The following is a 21,643-nucleotide window of genomic DNA, read 5'->3' as shown; positions in this document are numbered from 1 at the left end:
ACCCGTTAACCAATGTTGACCGGTGAGCTGGAGCGTCTCCAGTCGGCTGGCCGGGAGGTGTGACGGTGAGTTGATGAGTCGGTGGGTTGGTGGGTTGGTGGGTCGGTGTGTCGGTGAGTTGATGGGTCGGTGGGTTGGTGAGTTGATGAGTCGGTGAGTTGATGAGTCGGTGGGTTGGTGAACGGTGGGTTGGTGAGTCGGTGGGTCGATGAGTCGGTGGGTCGGTGAGTCGGTGGGTCGGTGAGTCGGTGGGTTGGTGAGTTGGTGAGTCGGTGAGTTGGTGAGTCGGTGAGTCGGTGGGTTGGTGAGTCGGTGAGTCGGTGAGTTGGTGAGTCGGTGGGTTGGTGAGTCGGTGGGTTGGTGAGTTGGTGAGTCGGTGGGTTGGTGAGTCGGTGGGTTGGTGAGTAGGTGAGTCGGTGGGTTGGTGAGTAGGTGAGTCGGTGGGTTGGTGAGTCGCTGAGTCGGTGGGTGGAGCGGTCCGAAGCTCGAAGCCCCACTGTGAAACGGAGATCCACCGGAGTTGGGCGTCGTCGTGGGGGAGCAGGGCGAAACCACGAAAGGTACGACACAAACAGAAGTAAAGGCTGACAGGAAGTAGTAATCCTCCCGGCGGTGGTGTGTGGGCAGTTTCACCATCGGGCTCCTGAACTCATCATCCCGGTTCAGGGTGTATCATGATCCCGGCACAGTGAAATGCAGATTACTTGTGTTAATCTGGGCCAGAACAGATGTGACCTTTGAGACCGTCACAGCCACAAGCCTTCAGAGGTCACACTTCATCTCCGCCTTCGCTCAAGCTACTGGAGCCTAAACAGCTGCTTTTAACACTAAATCCACGTATTGGTACTCTGTAGAAAACCCTCAGCGTTGTTGAATCTCCCATTTGAAGACGGCGGTTGTGTATTGATCGTTTTGGCGTATTGAACCAAACCACAGTCGCCTGTTTCTGCCAGGAACATCAGAACTGAACATTTTCTACAGACGTCAGACACTGATCCAGATGTGTCTTTTGTTTTGAAGGGACAACGGCATTTACTCGGGGTTTTATCTTTATCTAGTATGAGAATTGAACACTGTAGGATCCAGTTCTAGTTGTGGACGTCCGTCTCCAAGACGTAGCCAAACCTTCCCGAAGGAAATTCCTCGCCTCACTCGGACAAACACGCGTTTCCAGCGTTTATATTTTGGGTTTGTTGACATGTTGCGTCGGTGAAAATAACCGAAGATTCCAGAGGCGTCGTGTGTCAACATCCCGTTTGTCCAGCCAGTCTTGGCCAGAGCTCGGTTTGCAACTGTTAAAAAAAAAAAAAAGATTGACGACCACTTTCACAATGTTTCTGACTGTTCTCATGGTTTGAATTCTCTTTTATTTGTATTTTTATTTTTTTTAAGATCTGGCTTTTTTTCACTCTGAATGACTTTGAACTGTCATACGTCATGTATCTTATCAACCTCCTCCCTCACATGCCGAGCTCTCCACCCATCTACCTCACCTATCTCCATCCATCCATCCATCCATCCATCCATCCATCCAGGAAACAACACTGGCATCATCGGCCCTTTCGTAGCAGAACCTCTTCATCCGTAGACCTCCAGTCCGTACGAGTTCAGAAAATGAGCGACAGCAGAGTTGAGTGGAGTTGAAAAGAAAACGCCAGGCGGCGTGCCGAGGGGGCGGAGCCTCGCCGAGCCTCCGAGGGCCGGGGGGCTTCAGCTGTGTCGGGGAATTACTGAAGCTAGTGGTGCGTGCTCCGGGGTTATGTGGGTCAGTGCTATAGCATGAAAGGACGCTTTTAATGTGAAACGTAGGGGTGGGGAGGGTGGGGGGGGGGGTGGGGGGAGTCCCCCACTGTTGTGTCATTGTGTTACCCCCCCCGCCCCCCCGCGCTCCAGTCTGCCGTTAAAACAGCAGTACAGTCTGTACTGTACGGTCAGAGAGCAGTGATGTAAGAGAGCAGATTAACACTGGGGAGGCTCACCTCACTGAACATGGTCGGTTACCATGACGATATTGTTGCTGACGTCTGAGGAGTCTGTTAATGTACGAGAAGCGAGCATCCAGATTATAGGGCATCTTCCTCCTCTAATCCAGATGATAGAGCATCTTCCTCCTCTAACGTCACATTATGATAGATAGATAGATAAATACTTTAATGATCTCCAAGAGAAATTCACACATTATAGAGCATCTTCCTCCTCTAATCCAGATTATAGAGCATCTTCGTCCTCTAATCCAGATTATAGAGCATCTCCGTCCTCTAATCCAGATTATAGAGCATCTCTGTCCTCTAATCCAGATTATAGAGCACCTTCCTCCTCTAATCCAGATTATAGAGCATCTCCGTCCTCTAATCCAGATTACAGAGCATCTCTGTCCTCTAATCCAGATTATAGAGCATCTTCGTCCTCTAATCCAGATTATAGAGCATCTCTGTCCTCTAATCCAGATTATAGAGCATCTTCCTCCTCTAATCCAGATTATAGAGCATCTCCGTCCTCTAATCCAGATTATAGAGCATCTTCCTCCTCTAATCCAGATTATAGAGCATCTTCGTCCTCTAACATCAGATTATAGAGCATCTTCCTCCTCTAACACCAGATTATAGAGCATCTTCCTCCTCCAATCCAGATTATAGATCAAACCTGGTTTAATAAAACAATAAGCTGCACTGTGTCGTCAGGAAAATATAAAATATTAATTAAATTGACGGAAGGTTGTCGACAAACACTTTTCTATAAGAGAACCTGAGAGGAAGGAGGCTGTTTGTAACGAGATCCCCGGGGTGTGTGTGTGTGTGTGTGTGTGTGTGTGTGTGTGTGTGTGTGTGTGTGTGCGCGCAGTTCCACTGCATGAATCACAGCTGATGTGTCGACTGCCACGTCCAAATATAATTGGATGGAAAATCCCTGCTGCGGAAATTTTGTTGTTGTTTTATTCATTTACTGTTGATTTACTATTATTTACTTCTTTTACACACAATAAAATAATATCAGAAATATATCAATTAAAGTTTTTAATTTAATTTATAGGTGGTTTGACCAAAAAATAAGCTAAATCAAGTAACTAGTTACTATTGTTTTTTTTTTTAACAGTGAAAAGTAAATTTACTCCAATTTAAAAAGAATATAAGAATATAAAGAAAGAGGAAAACACAATAATAACAGAATGGAACCGAATTAAATAACACGAAGAACAAGTTGAGGAGCAAAATGAATTTTGTAAAAAAGAAAATTAAACTGATGCTTTCGTTGAAATCAATTCAGTTTTATTCAGTTCAGTTTCTGTAATTTGTTTTCAGCTGCTTTGACTCCAACTGACTGGATTTCCTTTATTTAAATAAACCTTCATTTTGCTCAAACTATAGTTTATTGATTGTGGTTGTTTGCATGTGGAGAAGCCAAACGAAGACGTTACCTATTTTCAATATAATAAATGATCAGAGACAAGAAATGTATTGTCCCCGTCTTGGATACGTCAAAGATTAGTTATGTAATTGACTTTGAAGCGTATTTAGTTTTTGGCATTTCGGTGATTTGTACTGTTGGTGCGAACTCTTCTTCCTCTTCGTGTCTCTCGTGATGCTGATCTGTCCAATATTTAAGAAGTTGTCCTCCATACAGGGTTTATCCACGTGTCCTCCTGCTGCCCTCTGCTGGACACTGCATGCAACTGCATGATAGTTTCACCCAATTCAGTTGTTTGCTGCCTTTAAGACCAAAAATCTTATTTAACTGGAGCCACGCGATGTTTTTAAACTTTAAAATGAAGCTTTCATTACACGTTCCAGATTTTAACCGACGTTTTCTGCATTTTTTTGAGAAATTGTTTCCCAATTGATCTGTTTTAACCAGTTGGGCTCATTTTAAAGCAGTTAGCTTCTAATTCTAAACTTTTTTTTTTTTAAATGGTAGAAATTCGAGTCATTTTAGTTTTATAAATGTGTTTTTCTTATTTGTCATTTTAGCCCTTTTGTTTAATTTCTCGTTTTAGTTCTTGCACATTTTCAAGTAAGAGGCCTTTTGATTAAATAGAAGAAAAGCAAGCTGTATTGATGTTTAATCTGTTGAGCGCTTGAGGAGCCGGTGAAGAGCCTCATGTGGCCCAGAAGCTTTATTCACTCTGCAACCGTAACTTTTTCACGTTCATAATCATTTGGGTGCAAATAGATGAAACTGTGCACGCTATTCTGATAAAGGCTTCAGTGAGAGACGATCAGTCGCTTTTCAGATGGCGTCTTAATGACTCCAGGTCATTTCGCACGTATTTTCACGTTCTGTCTTTGAAAGACACCGTTTGTTTTACTTTACGACTCGTCGCCGGCCGGACGACTCCACAGTGACAACATGTAGACGAGAAACACGGCGGCCGTGACGAGATACAGGACGAAGAAGCCTCTGTTGAGCTTCTTGACCCGCCGGGTCCAGTAGCCAGGTTCCTCCTCCTCCTTCCTGAAGACACTCCGGTCGTCTTCCAGCTCGTCTGCAGCCTTCGTAACGTCCAGCGTCACCGCCGGCGGTTTCACGTCGCCCGCCTGCAGAAGAAGACGACGACCGCAAAGACTTGTTTTCTTCATTCTTTCTCCCGTCTCCTTGGACTTTAAACCGTCTTTGGACGTTCCTGTGATTCTTACCTCTTTGGTCTCGGACGGTGTTTGATCAACCTGCGTGTGACGGAGGGACGAGTGTCTGCTGCAGTTCTTCGCCTCTGGGAGGACAGATTTGGACACCGGGTGAGTCCAACACGTTCAAACGGAGGATTCCACGGTCTGCTGGTGGGTTTTCCTTCCTAACTAATTTATAATCAAATTTAGGTGCAAATTCTGGACATTTGGTTCAGACGGAAATACAAAGATCTGCAGAAGTCCGGGGTCTTTGTCGTTCCAGTGTTTATTGAGATCTGTCGGGTGTGTACTCACCTCTGGAAGCGTCAAGACAACTGGCTCTTCTCTCTGAGTTCCTGCCTCGTTCTGCTTCGGTTTCCGAGTCCTTCTGTATCAGGTACCTGGCCAGAATGGCCTCCAGGAGGCTGATCAGCATCATTAAGAAAACCCCGATGCAGTAGACCGCTGGAGGAGCAGACGGTAGAATCGCTGAGTCGGCATTCTGAAAGCTGCCGTCACAGGACTCAGTGACGACAGACCCGTCGGCCTGACGTCTGAGGTGTTGAGACGCCTGAAGGACATCACAGACCCCCTACTGGAGCCCCTGCTGGACCCCCTGCAGTTTGCCTATCGAGGGGCACTACTCGAGGAGTGTGTCCTCTCCCCACTGCTCTTCTCCCTCGACACACCAACGATGTGAAACTCTTGAAGTTGGCAGACGACACCACTGTCATCGGTGATGAGTCCGCCTGCGGTTGGGAGGTGGAAGAGCTGGCCCTCTGGTGCAGTCAGAACCTTCTGGAGCTGAACCCGATCTAGGCTGTGGAGCTCTCGACCCCCCCCCCCCTCACTATTCTGTATCTACTGTGGAGGCTTACAGGTTCCTGGATCCACGATCTCTCAGGACCTGAAGCGCAGCCACAGGCCAATAAAGCTCATTCTGATATGAAGCACCGTCCAACAAAAGGAGCTTCTCGGGATACTTACCGATTAGCGGCAACTTCTCAGACGAGCAGGGCAGAATTTCGTGGAGAATCAGCTGCAGCACAGTGACCGCGAGCAGCACGGTGATCCTGAAGCTGATCTTCTCTCCGCCGTCGTCGGGGATCAGAAAGGAGGCCAGGTCCATGACCAGGAAGAAGAAGATGGGCAGCAGGAAGTTGGCGGTGTGCAGGGCGGCTCTCCGCTGCATGAAAACCTGGGAAGTGATGTTCAAGGACGGGAGGTGAAAACAGTGTTCTACTTTGACACGTCGGAGAGGGGAAACTATGGCGACCCAGCAGAACACAGATTCTGCTGTTAGCTGGAATAATCCGGGAAAAACCTCGTCAAAGTGACGAGATGATAGAAGATGGAGTCTTTCAAGGAGGTGCAGACGCTCCTCTCAGTGATAGGAGGTCACTGCTGTTCACAACCTCGCCTACATTTTAGCCGCGCGACAGAGTTGGTCCTGGGTGCGCTTTGCCGTCCCGTAACCTCCCACTCCTTCGCGCTCCGCCACGTACGGCGCAGTGGAACCGCGGGTTTAGAGCTAATCCAACAGGAGGGAGGCGACTGGGGAGCAGCTGCAGCAATGAATCGATAAAATCGATTAAATTCGATTGTTAAAAGTGTTGGCAACGAATTTCACCATCGATTGGTTGTGTCCACCTTTCATCCATCCATCCATCTTCTTTCCAGGTTTCCCTATCAGTAGAACTGCTGCATGCATGCAGGGGGCGCCGTGGAGTAGCTATCGTCCAATTTATCGTTTCTGATCACTATATCACAATACTGATTTGACGCCGTACCGCCCAGCCCCACTGCAGACAAAGCAGCATGCGGAGGAGACACTCACCGTGTACACGATCGCCGTCTGATTGGCTCCAGAGTAGAAGCTGGTGGTTTTGGAGCCGACGGCCACCTTGACAAACATCCACTCGTGCTGCGACTGCATGGCGTTGGTGGCCCACTTTGAGACCACGGTGCTGTTTTTGTTGACCACGAAGCGGATCTCCTCGTCTGGAGGGGGGAAGCGGTCCGGCTTCAGCGAAGGAACGCATTCGTTCATTCGTTCATTCATTCATGTGTTCACGTGGCCTCACCGGAGTGCAGCAGGGACTTGAAGGAGATGGTGCACTGCTGAACGTCGAAGGGGAATTTGTAGACGTCGATGTGACAGGAGCCCGTCACGACCTGGTCGATCCGGAGTTCCACCTCGCCGAACGAGTTTATCTTGAGAAAGGGACTCGGGGCAGTTTTGTCCTTCTCCACCCTGTTTGAGACGCCAGTTTAGCACCTTTACAAATGTAAAACCAGGCCCCTGTTCTATTGTGCGCTTACATTTCCCTTTTAAAACGTACGTTCCTCACGTCCCACCGTGAATCGGCCTTCATGGCCCAACATGAGGTACATATCTGATTGCATGAACTTACATCTCTTCAATGATCACGTCCGGTTTCCACAGGGTGTCCGTCGGAACGATGATATGTTTCATTCCACATAATTCCTCTGGACGCCAGAAAATGAACTTATTGTGCCAGGCCTGTTCAGGAAGATGCAGGAGAGGTGGCGTGTGTCCAGATTTCCAACAGAAGGTGTTAATAAAACGAAGAAAAAAGATACTATTAATATGTTTGAAGGTGAATAACTTCTCTCTTTCCACTTTAGGCAAGAGAAAGGTAGACAAAAACTCACCATGTAAAGCCAAATATGCGCGATAAAAAGCTGGTCATTCTCTTTCTGTGGACAAAAAAACACACGTGAACAAAATGCCAAACAGCAGAGATGGAAGCACTGAACTTCACAACCACAGCGAGAGGAAAGGCAAAGAAGGGATGAAAGAAAAACGCCGGCTGACCACATCCAGGATGGCGGCGATGGACATTTCCAGGTAGACGTATGTCAGGGTGCGGTGGTTTTCAACCGGCCGGCTCATGGTGAACTTCTGCTTCTCCACCTTCAGTTTCAGTGCGTCTATGAGCCAAGAATAACTGCAAAGTGTGTCGCAAGGGTCGGCTGAGAAACGAGGAACAGGTGCAGTCAGGAGGGTTTGTTCCAGACGGGGAGAGAAGGTACAGGTGAGGAACCATACATCTACAGTGTTCGCTGAACCCAGCAAATGAAGAGTTAAAGTCTATTTTATTGAGGGTTCGTGGTTCTAAAGTTTTTGGTTGCTGCTTCGCCTTGTTTCCATGTCTTGCTTTCCATCGTGGCCCCGGATGTTCTTGTGTTTCATGTTGTGCTAGCCTCCTGCGAGCTCTCCCCCTCCGTCAGCTAGCCCCTCCGTCAACTATCCCCCTGTCACCTAGCCCCTCCATCAGCTAGCCCCTCCGTCAGCTTGCCCCTCCGTCAACTAGCTCCCTGTCAACTAGCCCCTCCGTCAACTAGCTCCTCTGTCAACTAGCTCCCTGTCAACTAGCCTCTCCGTCAGCTTGCCCCTCCATCAGCTAGCCCCTCCGTCAGCTTGCCCCTCCGTCAACTAGCTCCTCTGTCAACTAGTTCCCTGTCAACTAGCCTCTCCGTCAGCTAGCCCCTCCATCAGCTATCTCCGTGTCAACTAGCCCCTTTGTCAACTAGCCCCTCCGTCAACTAGCTCCCTGTCAACTAGCCCCTCCGTCAGCTAGCCTCTCCGTCAACTAGCCCCTCCATCAACTAGTCCCTCCGTCAGCTATCTCCTTGTCAGCTAGCCCCTCCGTCAACTAGCTCCCTGTCAGCTAGCTCTTCCGTCAGCTAGCCCCTCCGTCAGATATCTCCTTGTCAGCTAGCCCCTCCGTCAACTAGCTCCTCTGTCAGCTATCTCCTTGTCAGCTAGCCCCTCCGTCAGCTCGTCCTCACCAGAGAACCGTTGAGTCACTTTAATCCGAGATGCTCACGGTGACGTCTTTGATGTAAAATCTGTTTTGTGGCAGGTTCGACTCCTCCAGACTCATGAGCAAGTCACACCTCGTAGGCATTGCGTTTCCATGGTTACGCCAACATTCACTCACCTTGTATTTCATTGAAGCTTGCGTAGTACTCCTTGAGGTATTCTGGAGGATTTGATATGTTCAACCTGTAGGTATCTGATAATGGAAGCAAACAGGCAAAGACAAACTGTGTCATACATCACATGTTCCAGACAAGTCGACTTTGTTCAGGTTCCAACAGAGCTGAGAGAAGTGGAAGGTCAGCGGTGCGAATCCCACCTCTGACAGGTACAGGGGTAGCCAAGGTCATCTAGTTCATGCAGAGATGGGATTTTCTTTTAGACATTCAGTCTTAACCTGATGTCTTTAGTCTTTACCTGTTGTCTTTAGGCTTTACCTGATGTCTTTTGTCTTTACCTGATGTCTTTAGTCTTTGCCTGTTGTCTTTAGTCTTTACCTGATGTCTTTCGTCTTTACCTGATGTCTTTAGTCTTTACCTGATGTCTTTAGGCTTTACCTGATGTCTTTAGTCTTTACCTGATGTCTTTAGTCTTTACCTGATGTCTTTAGTCTTTACCTGATGTCTTTAGTCTTTGCCTGTTGTCTTTAGTCTTTACCTGATGTCTTTCGTCTTTACCTGATGTCTTTCGTCTTTACCTGATGTCTTTAATCTTTACCTGATGTCTTTTGTCTTTACCTGATGTCTTTCGTCTTTACCTGATGTCTTTCGTCTTTACCTGATGTCTTTAATCTTTACCTGATGTCTTTAGTCTTTACCTGATGTCTTTAGTCTTTACCTATTGTCTTTAGTCTTTACCTGTTGTCTTTAGTCTTTACCTGTTGTCTTTAGCCTTACCAGATGTCTTTCGTCTTTACCTGATGTCTTTAGTCTTTACCTGATGTCTTTAGTCTTTACCTGTTGTCTTTAGTTTCAACATTTTGTCTCTTGTCTTAATCGAGGGATTTTTTGGAAAGCAGGGAAGTAAAGAAATAAAAACTGGAGCCAAAACTATTTTTCAAACATAAAATGATTAAACTATAAATGAGTGACACAACATTCGACTTCTCATTAACCCAGAAATAAAACACGTAGTATCAGTAATCGATGCGTCAGCCAAATTAACGTATTTCTCCAAATAAAACACGTGAATAAACTGTCAAAAACACAATTTGATCAATCCCATGGTGTTTTGCAGTTTTTCGTACCGTCGAATTCTGGACTGTCAAAAGTTCCTCTCTGACCACAGGTACCAGGTCGTTTTCCTGAAAACAAACATATTTACTCTCAAAACCATGAAACCCGAGCGCTTCAGTGACCAGCCACAGTCGATATCGTCAGTTAAAACAAGTTCAGTAACTGACGTTTCATTTTGTACTCGTCTCTGTTCTCTCAGCTTCCAGCAGCTCGTTCGGATGTAAACTGTGTTTATAGCCTGAAAAAAATTAATATAATTTGACTCGTCCTCTTTGCATCTCCGCCTTCTTTTCATGAAGACTCGTGCTGACCTCCAACCCGAGCTCACGGTGGAACCCCAAGCTAATGCTAACCTGTAACGCTAAACTGGCCTGAAGTCAAGCTGGAGCCACAACCTAATGCTAACCTGTAACGCTAAACTGCCCTGAAGTCAAGCTGGAGCCACAAGCTAATGCTAACCTGTAACGCTAAACTGCCCTGAAGTCAAGCTGGAGCCCCAAGCTAATGCTAACCTGTAACGCTAAACTGCCCTGAAGTCAAGCTGGAGCCACAAGCTAATGCTAACCTGTAACGCTAAACTGCCCTGAAGTCAAGCTGGAGCCACAAGCTAATGCTAACCTGTAACGCTAAAATGCCCTGAAGTCAAGCTGGAGCCACAAGCTAATGCTAACCTGTAAAGCTAAACTGCCCTGAAGTCAAGCTGGAGCCACAAGCTAATGCTAACCTGTAACGCTAAGCTGCCCTGAAGTCAAGCTGGAGCCACAAGCTAATGCTAGCCTGTAACGCTAAGCTGCCCTGAAGTCAAGCTGGAGCCACAAGCTAATACTAACCTGTAACGCTAAACTGGCCTGAAGTCAAGCTGGAGCCACAAGCTAATGCTAACCTGTAACGCTAAACTGCCCTGAAGTCAAGCTAGAGCCACAAGCTAATGCTAACCTGTAACGCTAAACTGCCCTGAAGTCAAGCTGGAGCCACAAGCTAATGCTAACCTGTAACGCTAAACTGCACTGAAGTCAAGCTGGAGCCACAAGCTAACGCTAACCTGTAACGCTAAACTGCCCTGAAGTCAAGCTGGAGGCACAAGCTAATGCTAACCTGTAACGCTAAACTGCCCTGAAGTCAAGCTGGAGCCACAAGCTAATGCTAACCTGTAACGCTAAACTGCCCTGAAGTCAAGCTGGAGCCACAAGCTAATGCTAACCTGTAACGCTAAACTGCCCTGAAGTCAAGCTGGAGCCACAAGCTAATGCTAACCTGTAACGCTAAACTGCCCTGAAGTCAAGCTGGAGCCACAAGCTAATGCTAACCTGTAAAGCTAAACTGCCCTGAAGTCAAGCTGGAGCCACAAGCTAATGCTAACCTGTAACGCTAAGCTGCCCTGAAGTCAAGCTGGAGCCACAAGCTAATGCTAGCCTGTAACGCTAAGCTGCCCTGAAGTCAAGCTGGAGCCACAAGCTAATACTAACCTGTAATGCTAAACTGGCCTGAAGTCAAGCTGGAGCCACAAGCTAATGCTAACCTGTAACGCTAAACTGCCCTGAAGTCAAGCTAGAGCCACAAGCTAATGCTAACCTGTAACGCTAAACTGCCCTGAAGTCAAGCTGGAGCCACAAGCTAATGCTAACCTGTAACGCTAAACTGCACTGAAGTCAAGCTGGAGCCACAAGCTAACGCTAACCTGTAACGCTAAACTGCCCTGAAGTCAAGCTGGAGCCACAAGCTAACGCTAACCTGTAGCGCTAAACTGCCTTGAAGTCAAGCTGGAGCCACAACCTAATGCTAACCTGTAACGCTAAACTGCCCTGAAGTCAAGCTGGAGCCCCAAGCTAATGCTAACCTGTAACGCTAAACTGCCCTGAAGTCAAGCTGGAGCCACAAGCTAATGCTAACCTGTAACGCTAAACTGCCCTGAAGTCAAGCTGGAGCCACAAGCTAATGCTAACCTGCAACGCTAAAATGCCCTGAAGTCAAGCTGGAGCCACAAGCTAATGCTAACCTGTAAAGCTAAACTGCCCTGAAGTCAAGCTGGAGCCACAAGCTAATGCTAACCTGTAACGCTAAGCTGCCCTGAAGTCAAGCTGGAGCCACAAGCTAATGCTAGCCTGTAACGCTAAGCTGCCCTGAAGTCAAGCTGGAGCCACAAGCTAATACTAACCTGTAACGCTAAACTGGCCTGAAGTCAAGCTGGAGCCACAAGCTAATACTAACCTGTAACGCTAAACTGGCCTGAAGTCAAGCTGGAGCCACAAGCTAATGCTAAACTGTAACGCTAAACTGCCCTGAAGTCAAGCTAGAGCCACAAGCTAATGCTAACCTGTAACGCTAAACTGCCCTGAAGTCAAGCTGGAGCCACAAGCTAACGCTAACCTGTAACGCTAAACTGCCCTGAAGTCAAGCTGAAGCCACAAGCTAATGCTAACCTGTAACGCTAAACTACCCTGAAGTCAAGCTGGAGCCACAAGCTAACGCTAACCTGTAACGCTAAACTGCCCTGAAGTCAAGCTGGAGCCACAAGCTAATGCTAACCTGTAACGCTAAACTGCCCTGAAGTCAAGCTGGAGCCACAAGCTAACGCTAACCTGTAACGCTAAACTGCCTTGAAGTCAAGCTGGAGCCACAAGCTAATGCTAACCTGTAACGCTAAAATGCCCTGAAGTCAAGCTGGAGCCACAAGCTAATGCTAACCTGTAACGCTAAACTGCCTTGAAGTCAAGCTGGAGCCACAAGCTAATGCTAACCTGTAACGCTAAACTGCCTTGAAGTCAAGCTGGAGCCACAAGCTAATGCTAACCTGTAACGCTAAAATGCCCTGAAGTCAAGCTGGAGCCACAAGCTCGTCAGCCAGGTGACGTTCTAGGAACACATTGTTTAAGAACAAAATGGAACACGATTAAAGATTGTTTATTTCGGGAAAGTTGGCATCGTACCTCCATGTATGTCAACATTTCCGGGATAATGTCCTTGATGTACAAACTGTGTTGATCCTTCAGCAAACAGGAAGAAGAGTCACTTCTCTGGTACAATCAGCTCAGTTATAGGAATTAAAAACAAAGTAGTAAGGGAGGAGCTTTATTAAAATAGAGACAATAACATAAGTAAGGTTCATTGTTGAATTGAAATCCTGTGCAAATAATTATTGAATTTACCGTCTTACCGTCAATGTTGTTGTCCTGACCAGGATAATCATCTGGTAATGGTGTCGGCCCTGAACAATAAGAGCAAGAAGAGTCACTTCTCTGGTACAATCAGCTCAGTTATAAGGATTTTAAAAAATTATCATAGAGATAATAACAAAAGCAAGGTCTATTGTTGAATTGAAATCCTGTGCATATAATTATTGAATTTTCTTACCTGACGATCGGCCATTGTTGTGGTCTTGACTATAATAATCGTCTGGTAATTTTATCGGCCCTGAACAATGAGAAGAAGAGTCACTTCTCTGGTTTAATGATCACAGTTAGAGGCATTAAAAACAGCATTAAACAGTACGAGCGTCATGAGAATAAAGGTAGTAAGTAAACTGTTGTTTATTTGAAATCCTGTGCAAATAACCACTGAAATTGCCATCGTACATCGTATTTCGACGTCGTCGTCGTCTTCAGGCAAAAACTCAGGAATCTCTATTGGTCCGTCATCCAACAGGAAGAAGAAGAAGAGTCACTTCTTTGGTACAATCAGCTCAGTTATAGGGATTAAAAACAGCATTGAACAGTAAGAGCGTCATGAGAATAAAGGTAATAAGTAAACTGTTGTTTATTTGAAATCCTGTGCATATAGTTATTGAATTTACCGTCTTACCTGGTAATTCGACTTCGTCGTCATCTTCGGGAAAATAATCAGGAAGAAGAAGAAGAAGAGTCACTTCTCTGCTCCAATCAGCTCAGTTACAGGAATTAAAAATATATTAGTAAGGTGGGATCTTTATTAAAATAGAGATAATAACATAAGTAAGGTCTGTTGTTCAATTGAAATCCCGTGCATATAAATAGGGAATTTTCTTACCTAGTGATCCGCCATTGTTGTTGTCCTGACCAGGAAAATCCTCTGGTAATGGTATCGGCCCTTCGTCAAACAATCAGAGGAAGAAGAGTCACTTCTCTGGTACAATCAGCTCAGTTATAGGAATTAAAAACTAATTAGTAAGATAGGAGCTTTATTAAAGTAGAGACAATAACATAAGTAAGGTTCATTCTTGAATTGAAATCCTGTGCAAATAATTATTGAATCTACCGTCTCACCTGGTAATCCGACGTCGTCGTCTCCAGGAACATACTCAGAAATCTGTGTTGGTCCTTCGTCCAACAGGAAGAAGAAGAAGAAGAAGAAGAAGAGTCACTTCTCTGCTCCAATCAGCTGAGAGCAGCAGAAGGTAAGAGACTCGTCACGTCTCACCTGGTGTTTCTTCAGCCACTGGAGGAGGAAGAGGAGGAGGAGGAAGAGGAGGACTGCCCTTCAACCCACCTGACGAGGGGGAAAAAAAAGCAGTTTTCATGGACGTTGAACGACGAGACGGAAGAGTCGGCCTCACGCTCCCGGGTTTCCTCTGTTTGTATCACACTTCCTTTGATCTCAGCTTCGACCGCAGGAAGAAAGTGATTCTGGCAGAGGAGAAAAACTCCCCGGAGCTCATTTTGGCCTCGGCGCTTCCTTGACGGCCCGACGTGAAAACCACACGTCGGTCAGGGATTCTGACGAATTAAAAAAGGACGTCGTTTTCCCAAAAAAAAGTCGTCGTGGAAACGTGAAACCTCTGAAAACAGTCATGCGAAAAACGAGGCATTTTCACGTTTTCAGCGTTGAGTAAAGGGTTGTTGGAGGTAATTGAGGCTCTCCGAGCCGTCCTGCTGCGCCGAATGACTGATTAGAGGCCGTTTCATAATGTACAGTGTGCAAAGAAAAACTTTACAGTGAAAATTCAAAGGTTATTTTACCAGTCGGGCCATTCAAGTGCAAACTGAACATCCCAGAAACAACAAAACAAAACAAGAGAAATCCTGGAGGAAACTGCTCCAGAACCTCAACGAGTCTACGGAGACTGAAGAGTCGAGCCCAAATCGTGTTCCAGAGTCAAAGCGACATTCTGCCGGCGGTAAAGCCGGACTGGAGGAACCGGAGTGGCGGCTGCTTACCTGTGAGGAAGATGAGGAGGAAGGAACCCGTGAGGAACATGTCTGTCTGGAGCCTCGGCTGCCTGTTGCCGCTGCGACTGACTGAACTAAACTGCCCCGCGCTATCAAATCATCGCCAAACAAACACAATCACCGCCCTCTCCGCACGCACTCAGGAAAAAACTCTTTCAGGAAACGACCGCTTAGAGATTATGGCTTCATCTTCCTGCAGCTCGCTCTGCAGCGGCATAGCGGAGAGAGACGCTAGGCTCTGCAGCGGCATAGCGGAGAGAGACGCTAGGCTCTGCAGCGGCATAGCGGAGAGAGACGCTAGGCTCTGCAGCGGCATAGCGGAGAGAGACGCTAGGCTCTGCAGCGGCATAGCGTAGAGAGACGCTAGGCTCTGCAGCGGCCTAGCAGAGAGACGCTAGGCTCTGCAGCGGCATCGCGGAGAGAGACGCTAGGCTCTGCAGCGGCCTAGCGGAGAGAGACGCTAGGCTCTGCAGCGGCATAGCGGAGAGAGACGCTAGGCTCTGCAGCGGCATCGCGGAGAGAGACGCTAGGCTCTGCAGCGGCCTAGCAGAGAGACGCTAGGCTCTGCAGCGGCATCGCGGAGAGAGACGCTAGGCTCTGCAGCGGCCTAGCAGAGAGACGCTAGGCTCTGCAGCGGCATAGCGGAGAGACGCTAGGCTCTGCAGCGGCATAGCGTAGAGAGACGCTAGGCTCTGCAGCGGCATAGCGGAGAGAGACGCTAGGCTCTGCAGAGGCATAGCGGAGAGAGACGCTAGGCTCTGCAGAGGCATAGCGGAGAGAGACGCTAGGCTCTGCAGAGGCATAGCGGAGAGAGACGCTAGGCTCTGCAGCGGCATAGCGGAGAGAGACGCTAGGCTCTGCAGCGGCATAGCAGAGAGAGACGCTAGGCTCTGCAGCGGCATAGCGGAGAGAGACGCTAGGCTCTGCAGCGGCCTAGCAGAGAGACGCTAGGCTCTGCAGCGGCATAGCGGAGAGAGACGCTAGGCTCTGCAGAGGCATAGCGGAGAGAGACGCTAGGCTCTGCAGAGGCATAGCAGAGAGAGACGCTAGGCTCTGCAGCGGCATAGCGGAGAGAGACGCTAGGCTCTGCAGCGGCATCGCGGAGAGAGACGCTAGGCTCTGCAGCGGCCTAGCAGAGAGACGCTAGGCTCTGCAGCGGCATTGCGGAGAGAGACGCTAGGCTCTGCAGCGGCCTAGCGGAGAGAGACGCTAGGCTCTGCAGCGGCATAGCGGAGAGACGCTAGGCTCTGCAGCGGCATAGCGTAGAGACGCTAGGCTCTGCAGTAGCATAGTGCTAGAGTCGCTAGGGGCTCTGCGCTATGCTACTGCAGACCGTGAGGCTGGTGGAGGCGATGTAGCGGCGACACGGAGGCGGGGGAAGTGGTTCACAGTATGGAGTATTCATTTGACTTCATGGTATTTATGAAGTACCTGTATCTGTGCTCGGTATGGGCAAGTAGCTAAAGGTTCGTATTCGTACTTGTCCTTTAAAAAAAAGTGCTATCGGTCCATCCCTAAAAAAAAACCCAGGATAGTTTCCATTGAAGGTGACGTAGTTCAGCCGTTCTTCCCCCTGAGCTCCCAGGTTAGACTTCAGGTGTGGGTTCTGGTTTCCAGGCCGGCGGCTGCAGGAACGCTCGTTACGCCTTTCTTTGGTTTGGTGTTGTTTTTCTCTGGTTCAGCTCTTTTTCTTACACCCTTAAACGTGTTCACACACTTATAAAAACCTGGTTTTGGATCGTGAAGATTGTGACGCCAGTTGATGGCCGGATTCCTTTTCCTCTCACCGAAAACCACTGTTGACACACACACACACACACACACACACACACACACACACACACACACACACACACACACACACACACACACACACACACACACACTGCTCTGCTATGTGTGGAATGGACACACAGCTGCCCGTGGGCTGTTGATGCCCACCACCCTGCACGCACTCTGAGGTTTCCAGGGGTTTCCAGGGTATCCTTGAGTGTTTGCAGGGAAGGATCCGGAATCGGGCTGTTTGCTTTTCCAGGCCGTCGCCACAGCTGAAGCATTCCCGCCACGGGGGCGGGTGAGCGCGGCTGCGGCCGCGGCTTCCAGCAGGCGGGGCGGACACACCGCATCCTGCATCCTGCATGCCTGCGCCGCCTAAACCACGTCCATGGAGACGCGGCGTGGGATTAATAGAGCCTCACTGTGTGTGTGTGTGTGTGTGTGTGTGTGTGTGTGTGTGTGTGTGTGTGTGTGTGTGTGTGTGTGTGTGTGTGTGTGTGTGTGTGTGTGTGTGTGTGTGTGTGTGTGTGTGTGTTGAGTTTGAACAAAGACTTTTGAAGTTGACACATCAGTTTTATTACTTTCACATTTATTTAAAAATCTAAAATATTGAGAATTTTTTTAAATCGTTCAAACATCTGATAAACTGCAAAAAAAAGAAAAAGAAAAGAGCTTTCAAACGGATCCAGTTAGTTTCAGCATGATGAGATCTTTACATGAAAGCTGCTCTACACTCCTCTGTAGGTCCCGTTGTAGAAGAAGGGCTGCTGGGTCACACAGTGACCTACGACCTCGGGGGTCCACCTCTGGACCCGGGGCGTCCCGCCCGGACCGGGCCGGACGATGACGGTGCTCCTGGAGCTCAGGGACGGATCCTCGTCGAAGAAGTTGAAGGGCCGGAGGAAGAAGCCCACGGCGTTGCCCGGGGTTGCCGTGTTGGGGATGTCTTCTGAATGAGGTACGTGAAGGAAGCCCACCGTCACCCAGGCAACCAGGTCCTGCAAGGACGGGGACGAATATTCAGGTCCATCAGGTGGGTTAACCGCCCCCCTCCCCCTTACATGGGTCATCTCTAACTTTCTATAAGGAATGCGGACGCTCACCTGTTTGACGATGTCTTCGTCGTTTCGGATGTAGTCCTCGAAGGACACGGCGGGTTCCCAGGGGTCGTTCTGGGCGTAGATGCTGCTGCTGGTGGCTTCGTTGTCTTTGTGACGAGTCACGGCCAGAGGGTACCTGAGAGAAGAGCCAGAACACGTCAGCCCGTCTGGATTTGGATCACGTCGTGCTGTGAGACAAGATGAACTCGGATATGCTGAACCAGCGAATCAATATCGCGATCAAGCAAACAGTGAGGTGATGCATTGATAGCGAGCGAGGGTGACGTTGATGTTAATGTGACGGCTGCCAACGTCCACTGGAACAGTCTCCCGAGTTCCCTAACCTTAAAGTCTGATGACACAGTTCTCTCAGGGAAAAGGCTGGGATGCAGGAGAACCTTTCCCAGGTTGAGGAGGTCCAGATTTTGATCTGCAGGTTCCTTGAGTGATCGGAGAGAATCACCTTCACTGGCAGGTGATAAAAGAGGGAACCTTTGGTTTGGGTCACGACTGAAGGACTGAGATCTACGAAGCCAGTTTCCTCTGCAGACTGTTGAACTTCCCAAAAACATGCCGGTGTGAGTCCGATATGAGCTGCCTCTCTTCCTCACTGGGAAGGAATTGTTCTTAATAGAACACTTCCTGTGAGGCTAAGTAGGCACGCCCGACCGAGAGGAAGCCACGAGGTCAGCCCAGGACTCGCTGGAGAGATTGTACCACGGGTTCAGTGTGGGAAAGACTCGGCTTTCACTCCTCAGAAGAAGAAAGAAGAAATCTCTGGAGTTCTTTGATCTCTTTACGAACACCACAACTCCATGTGGGCTAAAGATGGCTTGATTAAAAAAAACAACTGCAATCTTTTATTGGTCAAGGAGCCTCTGACAAAGATTTTTGGAGAATAAAGGTGCAATTCATTAATTTTATAATTTTGGAAAGCAAAATTTGGATAGCCCTGTACAGCCCAACACAAACGATGGACTCTTTGTGACAAGGGTTCAAAGATATTTCCAACAGTCATAGCGAAACGTCTCCTTTTTGCCCTCGTTGCTCATCTATTTCCCACCGATGAGCCTCTGCAGCTCCGCTAACTGTCACCGGGGTTGAGAAGAAAACGTGAGGAGCAGGTTGACGTTTCCCTACCTGGACCAGCTGATCCCGTTTTCCTCTCTGCAGCCTCTGGGGAGGACGCTGTGGGCGTGTGAGTTGAACTGGATGCGATAGCCCTTCTTGTGGCCCCATTTGTTATTCTGGCTGGGGTTGTAGAAGGTCACGTAGCGGGGGAACTTTTTGCCGAAGCGGAAGGCGGCCGATCGCTCCGTCTTGAGCTCCGTCCTGTGGAGTCTGGACTGGACGACGAAGTCACCCGGACTCCACGGGTTCGTGATGTTGACGAATTTCAGATCCACGGATTCGACGCTGTTTTCACGACCTGCGTTCGTTACAGTGGAGACAAACGAGGGTCAGGAAGTGGCAGATAGGACAAGATGATGACTTTATAACGTCCATCAAGCGTTTAATTAACACCAGCAGAAGGGACAGACACATTTTACAAGATATTATCGTTTCTTTATGGCTTGTGGCCTCTTTTTACCTGTCAGAGGTGGACCTGAGCCAGCATTTCACCTGAATGGGGTCAACGTGATAGTGCAAGTTTCTCCTTTATGACAGAGTAAAGTCCAGGAGGTGAGTTAATCTGAACTGGCGTCAGTGACAGACTTCTTCAAAGCATAATTGTTTCTGTGTTCCAGAGAACCACAATAACTGCACTCATGACGTCCTTGTGGTATTTTTCTGAACAATATTTTGGAATTTAGAACCTCTTAAGTTGGAGATTTTGCATTCAGAATTCAGTTTCTGCAGTAGTGTAGTACCACTCACCAGCAAGATCCAGGTCTACTTTGTAATGGATGAGGTGTGTGTGCAGGTTTCCCAGCACATAGTTGTACACCTTTGAGCCATAGTTGAGTCCATTAGGTGTGAAAAAGGTGGCATGGATGTATCCTGTGGCGCTGACCTTTACTTCCACGACACCATTCTGGTAGAAGATGAAGTCCCAGATGTAATCGTAGTTGTAAACTGTCGAAGTGGTCCGCAAGACCAGCGCAGTGTTCTCCAGCCCTCCGTAGAAGTTGTATCCGCCCTGGAAGTTAGAATCGAAGTGCCTCCTCAGCGGCATCGCAGTGGTCATCTCAAATACACAGAGAGCGTTTCTGTGCCACACGGGCTTGTCCGTGTCGAAGTAGTGGTAGAGGTCAACGAAAGTGGCGATTTCCGGGCAGTCGATCCCCGGAGCGAGCTCAAAGGTCGAGGTGCCCATTGCCCAGCCTGCGTCGATGTACTTGGTTTGCATTGCGGCCGGAGTGTCGCCGGCGTAGAAGGCGATGGCTTCTTGAAGGCTGATCTCGTAGGCGATCCTTTCTCCATTGAAACGAAGGTCAAAGACCTGAAGGCCAGCGGTGGCGCGGACTCCATAGGCGAACGACCATCCGGTGTATTCCACGAAGTTGCGGTCAGTGTGATAGCGGGGCCCCTGAGGCTCCACGAGCTTTGGCCCGTGGATATCCGTGGGTGTGTTGCTGTGACCTCGAGGAACGTAGGTGGAGAACAGGTCGCCGTCGTCGTGATCCGGCAGTTTGGATTTTCTCACCTGTCCCGATTCGTACTTCTCTACCAACTCCTCGACGCTGTCGAAATACATGCTGTTGTACCAGACCTTCTCCACGGTCCAGTTCTCTGGATCCAGGTCTCTGTGGTTGATCAACACCTCGAATCCAATTGGGTGGATGAAATAACCCTCAACGAACTTCTGCAGCATGATCCAGGATCTCCTCTCGCTGGGACGCAGCCCCCGCGGCGCTATGTCTGAAAATGTCAGGCAGCGATCTGAACAGTTCGTGAAGGAAAATCCACCCGTGGTCTCCCACAGGAGCTTGTGAGCTTTCGTGGTGATCTTCTCCAGGGTGTTGATGATGTAATGATACTCCGCGGCAGTGATGGGCCTGGACTCAAACCGGACTGGCCGCCCCCCCTTGAACGTTCTGACTTCGTGAGTCCTTGGCCTCGGCAGAGGACTCACGATGTACTCGGTGATGTTGGGCTTGGTCTGGTTTCCGAACTGGACGACCACGCGGGCTTGGCGCGGCGGCCTGGCGTGTCCGCGGTCCAGAGCCCTCAGGGCCTCGTGCTTCTTGGGCACCTGCAGTTCCATCAGCAGGATGCTGTTCTTCTTCAGCGTCTTGCTCCGAGCACCGGTAAGGCGCATCCCTGGGATGGCGTGCATGTAGGAACGCACGGCTTTCATCTCTCGCACCGTGAGGTCGGCGAACATGGGGGCGCCGTGGTGAGCCCAGTCTCTGGATCTGGAGGCGCCGCCGCCGGCCAAGAAGACCAGCGGCAGCAGACAAAGGAGCCTCATGGCTGCGAGGAAAATCAAGAGAGGAAAAGTTAGTTTTAACTTCAGTTGCATTCATTTTGGCTGGAGAACATGGCTAGCTGAATGTTCGTGATGGATAAACTGAGATAGTTGATAGTAGACACTCTCTTTTAATAAGCACAAGTACAAACTTTTAGCTACTTGCTGATGCCGAGTACCGATACAAGTACTTATTAAATGTCACGAGGCTTAATTTATACTCCATAGACAGACAACAGGCAAAGGCTGCGTGTTGCTGTGAACAACCTGTTATATAATAATGTTACAATACAAAATAATGTAATAGATTTCACCTCATTTTGTAATAATCTGCCGTATTTTGTTTTGTAATAAAATGCTTGAACGGATTTTCTAATAAACATTTTGCTGCATATTGGACCAGTTAGTACACAATGTGGGTTAAATGATGAGATTTACAATCTGGTTTCATTTCTTGAAGAAAATTTTAATCTCTTGGGGAAATACTGATTGGCTCGTGACTAAATATCTACCAGCAACAACGACAGGTGA

The 21,643-nt window shown here is 48.5% G+C and overlaps 2 protein-coding genes across 4 annotated transcripts; both read right to left on the bottom strand.

Annotated features, from left to right (window-relative positions):
- Nucleotides 1-3,142: 3,142 nt before the first annotated feature.
- Nucleotides 3,143-14,921, bottom strand: LOC308144000 (5-hydroxytryptamine receptor 3A-like). 3 transcript variants are annotated; one of them, XM_080514975.1, is made up of 20 exons: nt 14,813-14,921; nt 14,076-14,144; nt 13,922-13,975; nt 13,686-13,745; nt 13,482-13,505; nt 13,256-13,303; nt 13,035-13,094; nt 12,838-12,888; nt 12,611-12,667; nt 9,695-9,751; nt 8,570-8,644; nt 7,441-7,598; nt 7,278-7,322; nt 7,016-7,125; nt 6,686-6,855; nt 6,439-6,602; nt 5,589-5,799; nt 4,917-5,066; nt 4,632-4,705; nt 3,143-4,532 (listed from the first exon to the last, which is right to left on the bottom strand). In XM_080514975.1, exons 1-20 carry the CDS (start codon nt 14,850-14,852, stop codon nt 4,305-4,307), a joined length of 1,905 nt encoding a protein of 634 aa, XP_080371101.1. In that variant the 5' UTR covers nt 14,853-14,921; the 3' UTR covers nt 3,143-4,304. The 3 variants fall into 3 exon arrangements, with proteins under 3 accessions (XP_080371101.1, XP_080371102.1, XP_080371103.1); XM_080514976.1 differs by lacking the exons at nt 13,922-13,975; nt 14,076-14,144; nt 14,813-14,921 and having other exon boundaries at nt 13,236-13,303; nt 13,686-13,726; XM_080514977.1 differs by lacking the exons at nt 12,838-12,888; nt 13,035-13,094; nt 13,256-13,303; ... (3 more) ...; nt 14,076-14,144; nt 14,813-14,921 and adding an exon at nt 9,851-9,921 and having other exon boundaries at nt 12,611-12,715.
- A 2,407-nt stretch (nt 14,922-17,328) lies between these two features.
- aoc1 (amine oxidase copper containing 1) lies at nt 17,329-21,115 on the bottom strand (the record flags this gene model as incomplete). Its single annotated transcript, XM_080514974.1, has 4 exons — nt 17,329-17,598; nt 17,704-17,836; nt 18,841-19,129; nt 19,579-21,115. The coding sequence occupies 4 exons, from the start codon at nt 21,113-21,115 to the stop codon at nt 17,329-17,331; spliced, it is 2,229 nt and encodes a 742-aa protein (XP_080371100.1).
- Nucleotides 21,116-21,643: the final 528 nt, after the last annotated feature.

This window comes from Blennius ocellaris (assembly GCF_963422515.1).
Source record: "Blennius ocellaris genome assembly, chromosome: 19".
NCBI lineage: Eukaryota > Metazoa > Chordata > Actinopteri > Blenniiformes > Blenniidae > Blennius > Blennius ocellaris.
Note: the sequence above shows the minus strand (reverse complement) of the source record. Positions and strands in the feature narration are given on the sequence as shown.